The sequence below is a fragment of the Procambarus clarkii genome, chromosome 31 (genome assembly GCF_040958095.1).
Source record: "Procambarus clarkii isolate CNS0578487 chromosome 31, FALCON_Pclarkii_2.0, whole genome shotgun sequence".
Taxonomy (NCBI): Eukaryota; Metazoa; Arthropoda; class Malacostraca; order Decapoda; family Cambaridae; genus Procambarus; species Procambarus clarkii.
The window spans coordinates 21,324,434-21,345,724 of NC_091180.1; the positions used below are offsets into that span (position 1 = coordinate 21,324,434).

The 21,291-nt window shown below is 40.0% G+C and overlaps 1 protein-coding gene across 9 annotated transcripts in view; it reads left to right on the plus strand.

Moving 5' to 3' along the window:
• Window positions 1-21,291, plus strand: part of Stat92E (Signal transducer and transcription activator Stat92E) — an 83,823-nt gene that overhangs the window by 30,541 nt on the left and 31,991 nt on the right. For all 9 annotated transcript variants that reach the window (XM_045743279.2, XM_069334479.1, XM_045743278.2 and 6 more), the window contains 6 exons: window positions 1,620-1,854; window positions 8,789-8,941; window positions 10,942-11,070; window positions 13,196-13,302; window positions 14,947-15,061; window positions 17,065-17,242. In XM_045743279.2, coding sequence (XP_045599235.1) covers window positions 1,620-1,854; window positions 8,789-8,941; window positions 10,942-11,070; window positions 13,196-13,302; window positions 14,947-15,061; window positions 17,065-17,242 — 917 coding nt within the window. The remainder of the gene's footprint in view (window positions 1-1,619; window positions 1,855-8,788; window positions 8,942-10,941; window positions 11,071-13,195; window positions 13,303-14,946; window positions 15,062-17,064; window positions 17,243-21,291) is intronic.

The window sequence follows — 21,291 nt, forward strand, 5'->3', positions numbered from 1 at the left end:
CCAAATTGCTTACAAAGACTAAATTCAGCCTTGAGAAATGGGAAACCATGATGTAACTATTCTGACTAAATTTTGATAAATGGTTGTGTAAACCTTTTTCCTGGGTATAATTGCTAGATACAAGTGGTCGTCAACAAGTATGAAGCTTGCCCACTTGGCTAGCCACCCTGTTGGTCTAAGAAGAATAGGAGACTCACAAAACCCAGCTGAGGACAAAATCTGCAGGATCCTGACAAGCCACAGCAGCCCACAAGGAGTATGAGCTGACCAAAAAAGGGAACAATGCCTGATTAAGCAGGATGAAAGGTGTCAAGGATAAATTAAATTGGGGGGGGGGAAACACCAGCTATGGTTAAACATGAAATGGCAACATAAGGGAACTACTAATGGTTCAGAAGAGCCACCTCTGAAAGGGCAGCCCAACAGCAGCCAACAGTGATGATAAATGAAGAAGGACCAGGAATAGCAGAAGGACACCAAGCAGCATTAAACTGCAGCCCTGAAGGCTGCTTCTAAAGAAAAACCAGAATGTCTGCCAGCCACCTACCACCCCAGAAGCGATACAGTAATGACAAACTAAATATGACAATTGGAAGAGATTTAAACCATTGAGGAAGTTCTGGTCATAAATCAACTGGTAGAGGCAAAACCCAGTAGAGTCCATTAGACTAGGGCAATGATTGAGAAGGGCTGGGAACTAGCATTGAACAGGCCAAATTGAAACTAAGATGATAATCCAAACCAGAGGGAATACAGACATATACCCACTGATCCCAGGCCACAGTAGATATCCACCAATCACAGGCCAGATAGTAGGTATCCACCACCATTGCCCTAAGATCAGGAAATGGAACAAATTATGTCTGAATTCTCTGATTACATGGCAAAGTTAATTGTGGGGAAAAGTGTCATGATGGCATAAATGTTAGGAGGTTGTTGAAGGATTATGGCAAGATGGGACTGCCTGAATGCTTCTCTCAAACAAGTGATAATTATGGAGAAAGAGGCATCAAGACATGTGTATATAGAGGATAAGTTTTTGCAATTTTATATGTTATTTAATAGTTTTAATTGTTTAAATGTTATATGTTTTTATACAGGGTGTTTGTAATATTTTTTGGGGTTTCACTTCCTCCTTGATCCGCTGCTTGTCTTACGTTATCTTGAGGTTATCTTGAGATGATTTCGGGGCTATTAGTGTCCCCACGGCCCGGTCCTCGACCAGGCCTCCACCCCCAGGAAGAAGCCCGTGACAGCTGACCAACACCCAGGTACCTATTTACTGCTAGGTAACAGGGGCATAGGGTGAAAGAAACTCTGCCTATTGTTTCTCGCCGGCGCCCGGGATCGAACCCGGGACCACAGAATCACAGTCCAGCGTGCTGTCCGCTCGGCCGACCGGCTCCCTCCTACGTACACTGTATTTATTACTAAACATACCATTTACATGGTTATTATTATACATACCATTTCCTTTCCTTTTCTCTTCTTAGTGGTTTCAATTTAAATTTGTCTTTCTGGCAAACATAACATTCTTACTGTACTCAGTATAATAATTTTTTAATGATTGTGGGGGAAAAATGGAATAAATGTAAATCTGCATAACACTTTCTTTTTAGCACATTCATCATTGAGAAACAACCACCACAAGTGATGAAAACAAACACGCGGTTTACAGCTACAGTGCGGTTGCTGGTGGGTGGCAAACTTAATGTCAACATGACGCCACCTCAGGTTCGAGTATCTATCATCAGTGAAGCACAAGCCAATGCACTATTAAAGAATGATCAGATGAACAAAGGTGAACAGTCAGGAGAAATTCTAAATAACACAGGCACCATGGAATACCATCAGGTAGGTGTTGTACTAGGATGAACACGTAATATTTAACATGTTCATTGTTTTCTTGTGTACCTATTAAATGTTGTGTTCTTGTCTGAGTTTTCATTCATCCTCTTCTGTTTTTCACCATTACCAACATGTTCTTCATTTTTATCAAGTAGTCTGCACCTTTCCAGAATCTGTTGTAAATATGGCAGGGCTGCACAGTTATGCAACTTTCTGTAACCTCCAACAAAATTAATAAAGATGCAAGTAACCTGAGTGTAAGTGCCATAGAATGTCCAGTCATTTTGTTAGCATAGTAGGCCTAATGGTAAATAAATGTACATATAGGTTGTATAAGTGCAACCCGTTCTCGCAAATTCGTAAAGTCAATATTGACTTATTAACTACGTGCATAGGTGATATACTTAACATAATAGATACCCTTAAAAAGATTCATAGAAAACACCGACCTTACCTAACCTTGTTAGTATCTTAAGATAAGCATCTTATTGCTTCGTAATTACAATTATTACTTAACCTATACCTATTATAGGTTAGGTAATAATTGTAATTACGAAGCAATAAGATGCTTATCTTAACATACTAAGTAGGTTAGGTAAGGTCGGTGTTTTCTATGAATCTTTTTAAGGGTATCTATTATGTTAAGTATGTCACCTATGCACATATTTAATAAGTCAATATTGACTTATTAAATTTGCGAGAACGGGTTGATAAGTGATAGAAGTAAAAGAATGTAAGATAGAATCATTTTCTTTGTGGCAAGTATTTTTTAATGTTGTTGTTTTTTAAGTGATATTGTGGAGGAAATACAAGGCAATACTACTCTTATCCCATCATTATTATATTGTGCACAATGCAGTACTCAGTACATCACTGCACTGATGCTTCTGCAGTGCCACCTCATAGCTCCACTACTATTTCACCTCCACATTGTAATTTGAATTAATGCTGTTTTCTGCCTATCCCTGGTCCTTGTGTATGGAAGAAAATATAACAAAATTGCTGGTAAATTTAATACTAAAATAGCTCTTGTGCTCGATGTGAATGAATTTGTGATGAGCCAGTATCCATTACAAATAAGGTCAGCTGTTACTTTTCAGCAATTAGCACTAGTAATGGCTTCCAGTCCAATTCCTTGCTTTTAAATTCATTGTTGTGGTCTTCAGATTTTGCCATACAGTCCTGCTACACAAAACACTTTCTTACACCGTCCTGAACCTTAGTTTGTCACTTTGTCGCTCCATAGCAAAAGGCCCGAATTGGATACATTATGCGATAATCCATCGAGTGGCTTCCTGAAAATTAGTATCACTGATGGTCTACCATCTACTAAGTCACATCAGCTATGGAGTTCTAAAGGCCTACCGGGGACCAGTTGATTAGGACACGTGCGTGGGAATACCCACCGCAAAGGTTCGAATCCTCCTCACAGCTCGTACGGATTTTCTCACACAAGTGTGTGATTAATCTGTGTGGTTCCTTGTTTTCCTCTGAGGGGTTCCTTTTTGCAAGGAGGTAAGATTTTCGAATCCCTTCCCCACCATTCCTGTGTAACTATGCTTTGGGTTCATTTCCATGTGCATTTGGGGCCTGTTGGGATTCTTCTTCCAGAGGTCTCCTACCTCTTGGGTCCCTCCTTTAACAGCTTGTGGAGTGCTTTTCTGTGCCTCGTGCATGACCAGGCTTATGCCTTGTTGTTGACTCTGCTGCTTTTGTGTTTGGGTCTTTTTAGCCTTATGGGAGCATTCTGAGGTTCAAGTGTTTTCCTGGCTGGCATGTGTGCCCTTTTTGCTTGATTCATGGCACAGCTTAGTCAATTACGCATGCTTGTGTTGTGTGGGGTGTTGATCATCCCCTGAGAATTCTGGGGTCTTTTCTTTCACATCCCTCCATGTCTACTTGCTTGCCCCCGCTTCTTCTCTGGTTGTGAGTCTCGTGCTGCTCCATGCTTGGGTTTACTATTTCATTGGTGGCTCTTCTGGTGGCTGTCCTTTGGGCTTGTCTGCAATGGGTTCCATCATGCTCTTCTATCTGCTTCCACATTTTCTCCACTCCTCTTTCCTGGGGTTGTATCATGACTGCACTCGTTGGTGGCTGCAGCCTGTTGGCCTCCTTCAAATTTTTTGAATTCCTGAGTTTTTTTTTTACCTTTCTGGAGGCTGGGACTTGGTCTTCTGTTGGTCGAGGTAAGCCCTCTGTGGAGCCAGATATTGGATTTGGTGTTCCCACAACGTGTCTCTAGTGGGTTGACCTTGTACTTGCTTTACTTGCCTTATACTTGGGTAATTTCAGCTATTTTATTTCCAGTTAGGTCAAGTAATTGTTGTGAGCTGCATCCTGTGAAGGTCAATAACTGGCCTAGTGGGACCTTGTTAAACCTAATTACAGGTTTCCTGTCCCTTGATAGCGGGAAACCAAATCCAACAGGCCTCATATCTTACAATGTACAAACTACTTAGAGTACTTTCAAAGCGTTATGACAGAGTACTGCGAAGATGGGACACCTCGAGCGTAGCTCTCATCCTGTAACTACACTTGGGTAATTATTGCAACAGGGTAAATAAACTATTTTATCTTCCACCAAACCTGAACAAACTAAACAAGTAATAATAATCATTACCTTCTTTCCCTACTTTGTTTGTCTGGTAGAAAGTGGAGAGCAAATAGGCAAAGAAAATTATAGGTATATTACCTTAAAAAAAAAAAGCTATTCAACATATCTTCCGTCTCATATAACAAGCACCATGACACTTCACCAGGACATTCAGAGTGCCGGAATGTTTCAAGCTAACAAGTGTTAAGTGCTTCCCATGAGTGATAAATACAAGTCAATCATATTCACAAATAATCCATACTTTCTAACATGTTATTGTCAACATGTCTGCCCATATTCTTGTCTTTCCTCTCCTACTTCAGATTTTCTCTGATCCTCAACAAGTCTGTTAGCATCTATTTGTCCTGTGTGACTGAATGAAGCCATTACTATAAACTCCTCACTTTTTACTACTTACTGACTTGTACTCTACATCTTTCTGTGGGATCTTCATCATACTTTATCTTCCTTCTTAACACAAATGCATCTCAGATTATTCATTTCCACGTTCATACCCCTCTTCTCTAGTATTTTTACCTTGAAGTCCTTCATAACCCCACCTATCTATGTATGTGTGTGTGTGTGTGTGTGTGTGTGTGTGTGTGTGTGTGTGTGTGTGTGTGTGTGTGTGTGTGTGTGTGTTCAAGTTCACCTTGGGTGCTGCGAAAATGTGCAACTGAGCTTAGCATTCCACTCCAATTAATATTCCAAACATCCTTGTGCCCAGGAATCTTAAGATATATAGAAAAAGGCAAACATAGTACCAATTTATAAAAATGGAAGTCGAGAGGAACCTCTAAATTATAGACCCGTATCGTTAACAAGTGTGGTACTCAAAACACTAGAAAAAATAGTTAAAGCTAAATGGGTTGAACACCTTGAAATTAATGACATAATAACAGACAGACAGTTTGGTTTTTGAATAGGAAGATCCTGTGTAACAAATCATCTTAGTTTTTAAGAAGAAGAAAAAAAAAGTCTTTTGATAAGAATCCCACACAAGGGGCTGTACAGGAAATTGGAATATGCTGGATGGGTGACGGAGACTTCTGACATGGCTGAAAATTTTGTTGACAGATGAGGGCAGTAATCAGAGACAATGTATCTGACTTGAGGAGTGTTATTAGTGGAGTACCACAGGGTTCAGTTCTTGCATCAGTAATGTTCATTGTCTACATAAATTATCTACCAGAAGGAATACAGAATTTTATGAACATGTGATGCTAAAATTCTGTGCAAGATAGGAGATGCAGACAATTGTAATGTCCTTCAAATAGATATAGATAAAATAAGTGTTTGGAGCGACAAGAGGCAAATGGAATTCAATGTTTATAAATGCTGTGTTGTGGAATGTGGAGTCGGAGAAAGTAGATCACACACAACTTACAAATTATGTGGAAAGGAATTACAGAACTCTAATAAAGAACTTTGACCTAGAGGTGGTTTTGAATAGTAAGCTGTTTCCAGGAGAACACACAAAGAACATTGTGAGAGGAGCATATGTGTTGCTTTCCAACTTCAGACTTGCTTTTAATTAGATGGATGGCAGTCATACGGGGCCCAAATCTCAAGAAGAACATAAATAAACTGGAAAAGGTGCAACGGCATGCTACAAAATAGCTTCAAGAACTGAGAAACGAGTTATGAGGAGAGTCTGGAGGTGTTAAACATCCCAAAACTAGAAGATAGAAGAAAAAGAGGAGATATGATAAATTACAAAATACAGTACCAGCATGAATCTACCAAATTGACGGAGGAATTCCTGAAACCAGCAACTTCACGAATAAGAGGACAGATTCAAGCTAATGAAACAAAGATACCAAAAAAATATTAGAAAGTTTTTCTTTTGCAGATATTAAAATGTTTTCCTTTGGCCTCCACCAAGTGAGGTGGTGGTGGAGGCCAAAACCATCATTACAGTAGTTTGAAAGCATTGTATGGCAGAGTACTGGGAAGACGTGACACCACAAGTGTAGTTCTCATCCTGTAACTAAACTTATGTAATTACTGAATATGTAAGTAGTGCTTGAAACCAAGGCTGAGCTGGTTACCAAGGAGCCAGAAGGTCCACTTTCCTAAGTAGGACTCCAACCTGGCCAGGATCTGGTGGAAAAGCTGGATTGGGGAAAAGAGGTATAAGAACCCCAACCACAACCAGTCCAGCTGAAAAGCATTCCCCGCAAGGTACCTCACGATTGGGAAATGGAACTGCATTTAATGGAAGGTGCCGATTCCATGCTGACACCATGACATCCATGTCGGAGCATCTGAATGATTAGCAAAGCCACAGGAATTAGGAGACGTTGATGGTCCACTCCATGGAGACAGGAAGGAATTGTGACAGCGACTCCCCTTCACTACCTTTTTGCTACCTCTTATGCATTGATGAATGCCTTGTGGGTTGATCCTGTTTCTTTGGTCCCATGTTCTAAGGCTTGTCTTTCTCAGTCGTCAGCAGTGTCATTAAGTCCGATATATCCAGAAATTTACCGCTTTTCTGTGGTCAGCTCTGTGGCTCCCTGGAGCTATCGAACTAATGTGTGATATATTAGACTGGGGCATTTAGTCTATGGAGTTTGACCTACCTTGGACCACGAGCCAAAACCTTGCCCCATCAGAGAGGTTGCAGCGAGCAATGGCCCTGGAAAACCACCCTGTGGTTGGGGGTTTCTTTTATCTGCTATCAACCAAGGTTAGGCACCCAGAAAGGTAGGCATAACAAAACAAACCCCACATGGTAAGAAAATAACTAAAAACAGAAAAGAGCGGTAGAACTCTTTCCAATCCCAAGGAAACAAGCAGACGTCACACTGCCACGCCACTCATCCGCGCAGCCTGGTGTGGGTCTGCCTGGTGTGGCTATTGTTCCACTTAAAATATTTTGGAGGCTCTGTGCTAGGCCCCGTGATTGTACACGTCGCAAGGATTTCAGTGTTTTCACCTCCCCCCTTGTTAGCTTTGGGTCTAAACCGGTTAGCAACACCTTGCCTGGGCGGCTTGTTTGCGCCTATTTTGAAGGAGACGGTGTCTCTGTTCTTTGCTTCTTGGGCCCTGGCTCTTAGGTTTTCATCTCTGTTTTTTCCATTGCTGTTTATGGAGGCTGCTGTCACACAGTTTCTGCAGGCGGCGTTGTCTAGATGTCGGAATTGTTGGTTCTCCGAGCAGCCGTTCTTGGCCTTGCATGGTGCTGTGTGTACAAGGATTAGACCCGTCCCTCTCATGCTGAAGTTGTTGTTCCAATAACATAAATAATTTCTCAAATAGCAGATGTCTATCATATTACAGTATATTTTTGTTTTTGTTTAGTTTAGTTTAGGATAATAAAAAGCTATTAAAACTCTGGTTTTAGAAATGATTTATTAATCTGAAACTTTCAAAGTCATGAGTCATTGAACAATGACGACACAAATGAAGAAAAACCAAGTGAGGTTAACAGTACAGTATTCCCTTATCTCTCCACCCTCACTCGCCTTGTTTCGTCACAGAAAATGTCTATAAGAAGATTACCACATGTAGCTAGCTAATCACACTTCAGACTTTAAATTAATTTACAAAGATACGTGTGCCACAAATCAATGAACGAAAATCATGGAAACTCAGTCGTTCACTTGTGTGGACCACTCTGGCTGGTGTTTGGTTCATATGGTTCACTTGTTGTGTGGTCCACTTGTGTGATCCAACTTGTCTTATGAAGGAATTATTAATTGCAACCTGTGATGGAATGGGAAAGTTTTCCCACCACTCTGTGAATTCTGTCCCAACATCGTAAGCTTGTGGATCACTTGTGGACCACTTATGTGGTCCACTTGTGTGATCGAACTTGTCATATGAGGGAATTACTAATTGTAATCTGTGATAGAATGGGAAAGTTTTCCACCAGTCTGTGAACTCTGTCTCGACATCGTAAGCAAATCCGAACATCCCCCACTTTGGCGAGCCATTGTTTGTCGAGCTGGGTGAGTAAATCCGGCCTGAAAAGTGTGTGAACTAGCTGGAGATTCGTTGAATTGGGGTACGTTGAATTGAGGTTGTACTGTACACTACACAATAATGCTCATGTTCTTCAGTGTTTTTCTCATCATTGACAATCACGGGATGTTTTGGTGGTGGGCTGTGGTATTAGTTTCCCAAGATGCTACAGTTTGTGTAAAACAGTATGAAAGGTTGGAATGTCACTAAATCTCTTGCACTCTTCCAGTAAATAATTTTACTTGCTTTTTTACCAGGAATTTGCTTGCCATAATATTGTGAAGCATGAGGTATAGATGATATATTAGTGTGTTTTGTTAGCTCTCTTATAGATTTAAAGGGATTCGAACAATTGTCACTATAATTTGTATATTTCAGGGCACAAGACAACTATCTGTTAGTTTCCGCAACATGCAGCTGCGCAAAATTAAACGAGCTGAAAAGAAGGGCACAGAGTCTGTTATGGATGAGAAGTTCTCCTTACTCTTCCAATCACAGTTCAGCGTTGGTGGTGGTGAACTTGTTTTCCAAGTAAGTCTGATTGTTTACTTTTTCATTTTTAATAAAGTTAGGGTTAAATGTAGTTAAGGGGGTAATGGTTTATATTTTTCTAGTAGTTTGTACTATAAATTAAGATTGAATTATTGATAAGATCAGCAGGAGTCGTGATTAGGATTTGAACCTATGCTCTGGGTACTTCTAAGCAAATGCCTTAGACAACTACACCACGACATGGTCAAAAGGATTGCAACCTGAGATTTAACTGAAGCCTCTAGGGTTCCTGAGGCTTCCACTAAAGCCAAACCAGGGTTTTACAAATTTCCCCCATGTTCTCTGGCTTTGTTGTATAGGAATTCTACCTCCAATGCGTCTCTTCATTGCACAAAGAATTCATTAACAGGATGTATCAATGAAAGAACATTGATACATCACGTTAAGGTGATTTCTCTGTGCATTGACTCATTTTATTTCGTAAAGGTGGATGAAAGGCTGAGTGGTAGAATTTAAATACAGTGGTACCTTGGGCTACGAACATCCCTGTTTACAAACTTTTTGAGTTACAAGCCCGATTTGTTCGGAAAATTTGAATCGGGATACGAATTTGTTGATATGAGTACGGCCGACCTAGCACGTGGTGGCACGGCGATCGCACCTCAGATTACCAGTGCCTTGCGCCCAGTGACTATCCCACCTGAATTTTTCACAAGAATTTACAGTTTTTTGTCAGATTTTTGGCCATTTGAGCATAAAAGTTATTATATATCTCGCCATGGGTCCTAAGAAAGCCAGGGGTAAGGTTCAAGGCAAGAAATCACATGTGAGAATGACCATAAAGGAAAAACAAGAGATCATTCGTAAGCATGAAAATGGTACTCGTGTTGTTGAACTATCTAGGCATTACAACAGATCTTCAGGGGAGGAAGAGGAGGCAGTAGTGTCTCTTCCTCATTAATTAAGAAAATGTGTGTAGTATGGGAAGGACTGCAAAGTTTTGCTGAAAAGAATCACCCAGATAAAGCTGTAGTAGGCCGTTGTATTGATCTTTTTAATGACAATGTGATGCCTCACTACAGACAAGTGTTACAAAGAAGGGAAAAACAATCTTCATTGGAATGTTTCCTTGTGAGAAAGTGAGAAAATCAAGCAGTGCGCCACAATCAGGACCTAGTGGTATGCAGGCAAAACGTGCCAGAGAGTGCACTCCAGAGAAACTTCACTGCCTGATGTTATAATGGGAGAGGACTCCCCTTCCAAACAGTAACACCTCTCCTCCTCTTCACCATCTTCCATACGCCAACAGGAGTCATCAGCAAGGGTAATAACTTGAACATACTTTTGTAGTGAAGATTTGGGTGAATTAGATATAAAATTTACTTTGAAGTGAAGTTTTTGGGGAGTCAGGAACGGATTAATTCATTTCCCATTATTTCTTGTGGGGAAATTCGCTTCGGTTTACGAATTTTCAGGTTACGAACCGTCTCCAGGAACAGATTAAATTCTAAAACTGAGGTACCACTGTATTAAGCAAAAAGAACAATGTATGGATGTAAATGCATTTGATAAAATATGATAAATACTGATAAAATATGATAAATACTGATAAAATATGATAAATACTATGTTTTGCAATCCTCAAGTGCACATTTAAGGTCAACCTGTATGATAAGCATTTGACTGAAACCACATTTACCCATCTACTTTCAACCATAGCTTAAAAAATTAGAGGGCCATACATTACTGATGTAAGAACTTTTAATTGTAGTAAATAGCTTTGTTTATCCAGTATTATGTTTGGTCACTGAATGTTGTACAGGTGGGGCCCTTTTTTTTCCAACGTGGTTCCTGCAAATAGGGCCTCAGTGTCTTCAAAGTGAAAACAATTAAATCAACCCTGTTACTCAGTTATCTTTTCTAGCAATAATGTTTAGAAAAATTGTTGTAAAATGACAAATATTTTGAAATGTTATTTGAAACTTGATATTTTAGCAAGTGTTATTTATGTTAATCTTTTGGTTTATTTTTATTCTTAGGTGTGGACATTGTCGTTACCAGTTGTGGTGATTGTCCACGGCAACCAAGAGCCTCATGCGTGGGCAACAGTTTCATGGGACAATGCTTTTGCGGAACAAGGGCGCATACCCTTCACAGTCCCGGAGAAGGTAACGTGGCATGCTCTTGTTGTTAATGTAAAGCTGTATGTAGCATAGTAATAGGTGGAGATGCCTGAGATAACAATGATGGTCAGTGACTAGTCACTGTATATACCTGAACTAGAGTTATTCCTGTGTCTTGTAGCACATAGATTGTTTATTTGTGGATATTAACAAGTTCCTCTGTGTGCCAGGTTTGCAGAGTTGTAATGTTTGTAATTGTGCTTTTTATTATGAATTTATAGAAATAAAAGATAAGAGTATTTGATGTGTAATTACCTAAGTGTAATTACACATGTAGTTAAAGGATGAGAGTTACGCTCGTGGTGTCCTGTCTTCCTAGTACTCTGTCATATAATGCTTAGAAACTACTGAGGGGTTTGGCCTCCACCACCTCACTTGGCTTGTTCTAACCGTCGACCACTAAGTAAAAGAAAACATTCTAATCTTTTTTTTGCTGCTTTCATGATTTCCTCTTTTTCAGTTTGGTCAATTCCTGTTAGTATTTTGTAAGTGGTGATCATATCACCTCTTTTTCTTCTATCTTCTAGTTTCGGCATGTTTATTGCCTGTAGTTTCTCCTTGTAACTCTTGTTTTTCAGTTCCGGAAGCCATTTTGTAGCATGCCGCTGCATCTCTTTCAGTTCATTTATGTGCTTCTTGAAATTTGGGCACCATACAAGTGCTGAATATTCCACTTTTTGGTCTCACAAAAGGCATGAACAGTTTCTTTAGTAGTTCACCAACCATATATAGTAATTAAAAGCAAGTCTGAAGTTGGAAAGTGATGCATATGCTCTATCACAATTTTCTAACTGACAGATGAGGGCAGTAATCAGAGACAATGTATCTGACTAAAGGAGTGTTACTAGTGGAGTACCACAGGGTTCACTTATTGCACCAGTAATGTTCATCGTCTACATAAACGATCTACTAGAAGGATTACAAAATTATGTGAACATGTTTGCGGATAATGCCAAGATACTGGGGAAGATAGGAGACACAGACAACTGTAATGCCCTTCAAATTGATTTTGATAAAATAAGTGCTTGGAGTATCAAGTGGCAAATGGAATTCAATGTGAATAAATGCCATGTTATGGAATGTAGAATCGGAGAAAATAGACCACACACAACTTACAAATTTCTGTATGTGGAAAGGAATTACAGAACTCTAATAAAGAATGGGACCTAGGGGTGGTTTTGCTTACTGTTCAAAACCACCCCTAGGTGGTTTTGAAAACCACCCACATTTGAAACAATCAAGGGACCCCACCTTCACCACGTTACGCGGTAATTGGTTCTACAAATCAACAACCGAACCAATGTTTACCCAAGTTTTTCCTAAATCTAAACTTATCCAATTTATACCCATTGTTTCGTGTTCTGTCTTGTGTTGATACTTTTAATACCCTATTAATATCCCCTTTGTTATGTCCATTCATCCACTTGTACACCTCTATCATGTCACCCCTAGTTCTTTGCCTTTCTAGGGCGAAGAATAAATTTCTTTTCAAGAAATTTCTAGAGAATGTAGAAGCTTTGTCAATCTTTCTTCATATGACAAGCATCCAACCTGAGGGACCAACCCTGTCATCCCATTTGAAGTGCATTTCTAAGCACTTTTTATTTGTTTCACTCTATTAAATGTCACCCTTATGACATTTTCCTTTGAATTGAGGTCTTCTCCTAAACCTGCTATTATCTCAATGATTTTCATCTCTTCTGGTTGCTCTGTTCACCCTAGGTGAAATTTCCTTTTCTAAACACCTGCAAATTATTACGGACTTCTATCTGCAGTGTTTTGTACTGCGTAATTTACTGTTGTAACCAGTTCTTTCCTAATTGTTTGTCTGATTTCTGTTTTTAATGCTAATTTCTTTGTGTGTGTGAGTGGTTGGTGATTTTACTTATAATGTGCAAGTTGTTAAAACTGAAAATAACAGGAAACATGATAGTTTTTTTCATTTAAATGCTTTATTTTGTTTCAATAAAGTGCCATGCTGGGCCCAAGATCCCTCTCTCCCTTTAAATGAAAGAGGTCATTTAGTGGGTGACTTCTTATTGCCTGGCCCAAAGATAAAAAGTTTAATACTAGTTGTAAGCCTCTTCTGATTTATTATATTGTGTTTCAGGTACCATGGCCCCAGATTGCAGATATGTTGGATTCCAAATTTAAGTCTGCCACTGGTCGAGGACTGACTGATGATAACCTTAAGTTCTTAGCAGGCAAGGCTTTCAGGTTAGACAAGTGTGTCCATTGTATTCTGATAATACTATGTTGATGCAGGTTTTCACTAACTTGAGTCAAGCTAATGAAGGCAATCCTTAATTCCCCCCCCCCCCTCACATTTTAACTTTGTACCTGCTCTACTTATTAATTGCAAAATCATCTTATAAAATAAAATAAAATCTAAAATTTTTTAGAAGAGCTAAATTGTATTAAAGACCTGATAGTATTCGAGGACGGACTGAAATGTTATCGCTTCTCCATCATCTGAGTTGTGGTGTATTCATCATTTCTTCATCCATGTTAATGTGATTAATCGTCTGTATTAAAGACAATTTCAAGTTGGCATTAGGAAGCACGGGAGAATGCACTATCGAACTTGGTGACCTCAAGAAAGGTCAGAACAAGCATTCAGTCTTACTAAGTCTTCCCTGGCATCACAAATGATCATTAGTGAAGCACTTGCTGTCAACTGGACAACTGGGTATTATACCCCAGCTCCCACTGCATGACAACACCTCACACACATACGCACGCACGCACGCACGCACGCACGCACGCACGCACGCACGCAAAAAGCATGCGCGCGCCGGGTACAGGAATTGCCATCAATTTTAGAACAATTAATTATAGCCGAAAACAAATGAAATCAGTACTAGTACAGTAATTATGTAATAACAAATAAATAAGTTTCCTAAAAGCAATGTGCACAGGCTGAAATTTCCTTCAAAAATATTGTGAGTTTTTTCCTCCTGGCGGCCTACGTAATGTGCTATAGCTGCCCCAAGTGGACCCGTCCAACACTGGTCAACCCATGTGCGTCTGTCCTTCGTGTTATACACAGTGCTGCGCCATTAGTGAAATATTTTTTTAAATAACTTTTTTTATTTTCATAGTAACTTTAAACATTTTTGGCCAAGACTATGTCTGGTAGCAGCATCAATCGTTCTGGAGGTGTTAAGAGGAAGAAGGTTGTCCTAGCAATTAAAGACAAGTTACGTTTTGTTCAACCAGTGAGGAGTCACAGGCAAGCCAAGTGCCTTCAACAAGTGAGGTGCAAGCAAGCGCCTTCAACAAGCCAAGCGCCTTCAACAAGCCAAGCGCCTTCAACAAGCCAAGCGCCTTCAACAAGTGAGGCGCCACAGGCAAGCCAAGTGCTTTCAACAAGTGAGGCGCCACAGGCAAGCCAAATGCCTTCAACAAGTGAGGTGTCACAGGCAAGCCAAGCGCCTTCAACAAGTGAGGCCTCACAGGCAACCCAAATGCCTTCAACCAGTGAGGCTTTAGCAGCTGGCAGTCAAAACTAACTTTGCTTAATGAACTGTACAGTAATTTTAAGTGTTAATTTTAGTGTTGTGTTAGTATAGGTTACGTAAATTGTTAAGAATTCTTAACTTCAAGATGTGTGGCATCAATCAAGAAGACGTAAATAAATAAATTAATATTAAAATTTCACAAATTAAATTTGTTAGCCATATGACCTTGCTCTCATCTTGGCAAAAGTTCTTTTAAAAGTTTTAGGTAATAATTATGGTACAGAACTCAATTTAAATAAATCATTCTCATGCCTACAAAGACATTTACTTTAGTTTTTTATTTGTATGTTTATTTGTTTAGTTATTGGTTTATTATTTTTTGTTTGTTGTTTTTTTGCAGGAGTCCCCAAGTGCAAGACTTCAATAATATGTACTTGTCATGGTCGCAGTTTTGCAAGGAGCCACTGTCAGAGCGTAACTTTACCTTCTGGGAATGGTTCTTTGCTGTTATGAAGGTAGTAAATGTTCCATTTAGGACTAAGTTTTTTTTTTTTTTTTTGATGGAACCATATTTTATGTATTGCAACACCTATATGAGGAGTTTCTCTTGATAAAAAGTTCTTGGTATTATCACAAATTGTTTGCTGGCTATTTTTTATGCTATTTAGCGTGACACATTTCTCACAGAAGGCTTGCTTTTTCAAACATTGGATCTTTTTAATTTTGTTCATTTATTATGCATACCACTCCTATGCTGGGGCGTGGTTTTGGTGGAAAAGTTACAGAATCATATAATGGGCTTATATGATTCCAATATGGTTCGAAACAGAACTCCAATATTCAATTATGTAAGAAAGTTACAGCATTAATAAACTAGTTGTGGAGTTTAACATACTCATCAGTGGTAGATTTATATAGTTTTAGTGTAACGTAGCTTATCAGAGCCCTGCCTGTGCCCAGAGCCCTGACATTCATGTCTACAGTGCAAAGAAACATTAGAAGTTTTTATTCCTATTAATTGTGTTTTTCAGAATCATTAATAAGTGTTTTATGGGGTTCATTATGGGGGAAAAGGTTAGGAAATGCAATTTATTTGCATTGTCATCATTACTACTGTATTTCCCACTTTTTTGGGGTAAGTAGTAGTTAACCCAGAAGAAACATAATAGAAAATGAAGACTGAACAGTTAAAACAGACCCCATCTAGTTGCCATATCTTCAACACTTATATAGTACATCATCATGTATGATCAGAACTATCATACTCTAGTAACACATCCACAGCAGTACACATTGTTTTCATAACCAGGTCCAAAATGTCTGCTGTTAGCTGTAATTTAACCGATCCCAACTCACAAAATTTTCCCTAATACTACTGTACTATTATTTATGTATTTTTAAACTTGATCCATCACTTTTCATTCATTGGCTCACCCTGTCTGTCTGTCTTCCTGGCCATCCTTTTCCCCTACAAACATTCAACCATTTTATCCATTATCCAGTAGTTCTGTGACCAGACTATCTCAATAAACTCTCCTTAATCTTTTGCCCTCCATATCTTACCATAACATTTCCATTCCTTATTCTGTGTACCATCTTAACACAATAAATGTTTCTTGGATTTAATTTCTGTACTTCTAAAGCTCTTAGATTTGTCAGGGTCATATCAATACCTCCTTTTCAGGCAGTCATTTAACTGCCTCTTTTCTATCATATTCTTCCTAACTAGGGCTTTCATTGCTTATCCTTCCCTCACTTGCTCTAATCTCAACCTGTTGTACACAAAATCCTCTTGTCAATTACAGAATCCAGGTAAATTTACTATTTCTATGCCATCTTTGTTCTGCAATTTCACTCAGTGTGTTCCCTTTTCTCTCCATTACATTTACTTTGTCCACATTCATTATTAATTTGTGGAACCAATTACCATGCAACATAATAGGAGTAGGATCCCTTGATTGTTTCAAGCGTAGGTTAGATATATATATATGAATGAGATTGGGTGGATATATAAGAGCTGCCTCATATAGGCCAATAGTCCTTCTGAAGTTACCTTCATTCTTATGTTCTGTGAGAGAAGAGTTCTTTCACTGAATGTTCATACCTCCCCCCCCTCCCCCCACACACACACAAACTCTCCTCTCACTTATCATCTCCAATTCCAATCCCTGTTTATTTTTTCTTTACACAGGTGGGTACAGAAGCAAACAACTTCTGACTCCTGCTAGTAGGCTTGAAACTTTCCTTTCCCATAGCTCATGGTAAGCCTTACCCACTGGTCTTACCTGGAACACAACTTGTCAATCGGTTTACAACCAAGTATCCAATTACTGCTGGGTATTTGGTTTTTATTTCAGAGGTGATCAGTTAAGGATTGGTGCCTAGTTAATCCTCACTTCTTCTCTCCATCCTCCTCCATATACATCTTTTCCCCACCATTACAAACCCGCCAGAAATAAAATAATAAATGTCATTTTTCTTTTCTAATAAAGAATTTCATGCTTTTTTGGTCTGTAAGGTTACAAGAGAACATCTGCGCCAGCCTTGGAATGACGGTTCAATAATGGGATTTGTTGGGCGTCGTCAAGCAGAGGACATGTTAAAAAATTCCATATCTGGCACTTTCCTTCTGCGTTTTTCTGATTCAGAGCTAGGGGGTGTCACAATTGCCTGGATGTATGAAGATACCACGAAGGGTATGTTAAGTACTTTTCATTATCTAAATTATTGTTTTTAAGACTAGTGGTACTGTATATGAAAATTTTATATGTACAGTATATGCTTTTCTGAACAAGGATCTCGGTTGTTCTCTATGGCAAGATTATGCACTCGGGTAGCACGAATCTTTTTTCTAATGTCTTGGCTGAATCTTACTGGTGCTAAATAATTATATAGCATGATTAGACCTCCCAGAATGTTCATTGAAATACACTCAAGTCCTTGCAAATGCTAGTTCGCATCACAAAGACCTCCAAGTAGCACTTTTACTATTAATAACACCACTCGTCCACTTTCCCTGACTGCCACCGGGTTGTATCACTAACCTCAAATAGTTTTCAGTTACTAAAGTTACTACTTAAACAGTTTCCAGAATGTGGCCAAGCCTAGCCACATTCTGTTTGATTCAACATGTAATCCTGAAGCACAGGAGAAATATGGAGAGAAGAGAGAAAGGCATGTGAACAATAGTGTGCTTGCTGAGGAAGGTATGTCTCGTAGACAGTATGCACTGTTCACTTAAAGCCTTATATTATAATTAAGTCACATAATTGCACCCCTAACACAAATGTGTAAAATGGTAGTAAAATAGCTAACAAAGTGTAGGATTGACTGTGGTGTGTGGATCCACAAGAAACTGCAAGGGCATTAAACTTGTAGTTACTTAAGAATCCAAGCAACTCTAGAGCTTTGATATCAGCACTGGCCGTCATAACGTTGGCAAATTACTGTAGGTAGCAGACAGATGTTCACACTTGTGGCTTCTTGAGGTTATCTTGAGATGATTTCGGGGCTTTAGTGTCCCCACGGCCCGGTCCTTGACCAGGCCTCCACCCCCAGGAAGCAGCCCGTGACAGCTGAGTAACTCCCAGGCACCTATTTTATTGCTAGGTAACAGGGGCATAGGGTGAAAGAAACTCTGCCCATTGTTTCTCACCGGCGCCCGGGATTGAACCCGGGACCACAGGATCACGTGTCCAGCGTGCTATCCTCTCACCCGACCGGCTCCCTTGCCTACCTTTTCCCTTTCATGTAGCCGCTTAGAACTACAGCCCTTGTTACATAGTTTCAGGGAGTTTAACTTTGACTGCTAAGAGATGAGTGATAAAAGTCTGCCATCAAACTGAAGACACAGTCCATATTGCCAAGAAGACCTTGACCACGTCTCAAAATAAGAGCAATAAGGTGTAAGTGAAAATGGTTTTTCTTGGGCTACATCTTGAGAAGCCTGAAAAGAAGCCATTACTATAACACACAGGCAGTGTGGAGATGCCTCACAAGATTGGTCATCAATAATGCTTCTCACCCATTTGTTCTTATTTCTTAAGGACAGACTGACTGTCATCAATTGAAAGTTGGAAATAATCTGTGGGATGTTAAACCATCACTTAGACCATCACTTAGTGTCACACAGAAAGATGAGGCCTGTTTGTGAGGAATGTAAAAACTAGTTGTTAGGTGTTTCACACTGCAGATCATGCTTTGCCCTGCTCCTGATGCATATGAGGGCATAGTGCTTTTACAGAAGGTGCATTTGGATCATGTAGGTGTTTGCTAATTTTTGGGGCTGCTTACGCTTTTCCCTGCTTGGTGTTTTGGGTTGGGTTTGGAGTTTGTTTTTCCACCATGCTTCTCTCACATGTGGCGCACTTGCCAGATTTAAGTGGTGATCTAAGCAGCAGATTTAATGTATCCAAGATGGATGCATTTCAGTGTTTGAAGACCGATGGTCATTCTTTCTACCTCTTTGTCATTTAGCCACTTGAGTGTATGATTGATTTCACTCTGAGGTGTGTTTGGGTGTGCTGCCTGTTCAGGTGGTGGTTTATCAGTCTGCAAAGTCATGCTTTGTTTTAGTGGCTCTTGTGACCTCTGTCTGTGGTGGGTGTCACTGCTGCTGATCCCTCGGTTCTAATTGATGGATTTTGCGTGTTTTTAATATTTGGCTCAAGTTTCTGCAAAGGTATCTTCTGTCCTTGGTTTGGGCTTTTAAGTGACTATGGACTGCAGACCCAAAGGTACCGTCAGGTTTGGAGTTGCTAGAGCTGTTCAGGGGCCCCTCTAGAACTGCTAGAGGTTGTTGTTCAGGGTCCAGCTGTTCAGGGGTTTGAACTTCTGTTCAAACTCTAGAGATGTGATGCGGTTGGAGGTCGATTTTTCCCAATTGATGTCTATTCGTTCATCCATGTACCAGGGCTTCTTCGAGAATCAGTTAGGTAAATTCTTGCAAGAAGTACTGGACCAACTGGGCTGTAGTGGATATGTGGGCCTACGGGCAGCTGCAAGCAACAGCCTGTTGGACCAAGTTATCACAATTGAGCCTGGCCACAGGCTGGGCTCAGGGAGAAAAAGAACTCCCATGACCCTCTGTAAGATCTAGGTAAGGGCTCTGGGAAGCCTGTAGGCTCCATTCTTGGTCCCTTTGCTTATTTGAAAGGTGCAGTTCATAGAGATTTGTGGTTGCTGGAGGAATGACTTGATGATCTTTTGACCCTTTTTAGAGTTTGTTTCCTGGATTTTATGCTTTGTTACATAAAACTAACAGTTTTCTTCTCCATCCAAGTATGAGCTGGATTTCTCTATACCAACGATAGTTGCCTCGTGTGCAGGTTTACAGTGTCTCGTCTTGTTTATTTTTTATTTTTTATTTATCTATATACAAGAGTTCTTACATTTTTGTAAAGCCACTAGTACACATAGCGTTTTGGTCAGGTCCTTAATCCAAATCTTTCCCTCGAACACGACCCACCAAATCACTTAACAACCTGATAGTTATTCACTGCTGGGTGAACAGAGGCTACAGTTAGGGATTGGCACTCAGTCTTATCTCCCTGGCCAGGATACAAACCCAGGCCAAAGCACTCGCGAAGTGCCGGGCGAGTGCTTTACCATTGCGCCATGGGAACTGCCGATTTATTTACCAATTTACTTCCATAAATTACCATGACAAATTTTTCTTGGTTATGGTGTGAGGTCTTGGCTGGTATATGTTATTTTCCTTAGTAAGTGGAAACTATTTTTCCTTGAGTGAAAAGAAGCTGCCATCACATTTCATGCCATTGTGGGGTGCTCTTTGCAGCAGTCAACTGCCTTATTTACTTCTGGCATCTTCCGTGATGTCTGAACATGACGGCGGCCAGGTATATAGCATTGTCCTTGGTCCTCTTCGGTCCTGTGTTGCTCTGGGTCATATTTCCCAGCTGGTATGTCTCTACTTTGACTTAGTGCCTGCTGCCTCTCCTCATCTCTAGTATGTCCCTCTAATTTTTCTCTATTTTTTCTCTAATTACTTACAGGGATCCACCAAGGGTCTTCCACTGAAACCCAGCATTGAGTGTAATGAAACGCCTCTTTCTGCTAGAGTCCTGATGGCTCTCTGTCTTCCTGTCTTCCTCCCTCCCTTATATGTTCATTGGTTCATTGCTGTGTTTATCTTCTGAAGTCATTTCATAGCTGGTACTGGACTGAGCACTGGCCCACCTGGTGGCAGCATTCAGTACTTTCAGGTTCTGGCTAGGTTTGTGTGTTTTCTTTTGTTCTTTTGTATTGTTTGGGGAGTTATTTGGCATTTTAGCAATTTTGACGCTTGTGAACACAGCTTTGCTTTGCTGTCTTTCTGGAGGCTTTCCTGATGAAATGTTGTTTGCTCACATGCTCCTCATGTGAAGGGGCTGGGTTTTGGCTCTGGTCCCTAGTAGGCTATATGATGAGATGCAACTGATGTGACTAGTAGATTAGAGCAATCTCAGTGAAATAGTTACAGGGAGCTACCAAGGCTCTTAACAGAAAGAAGTGTTTCATTACACACAGAAATCACAATAGTGATGCATCAAAGGAAAAAATCTACAAGGGCCATGACGAGGGTTCGAACCTTTTATCTATGTCGAATAACATCTTATTCTTATCCATGTCATAACTAAGTCGATTAAGGCAGCGTTTGGGATGCTCTCAGACGTAGGTTCGAACCCTCGTCGCGGCCCTTGTGGATTTGTTCATAGTGTTTCATTACATTCAATACTAGGGTTTT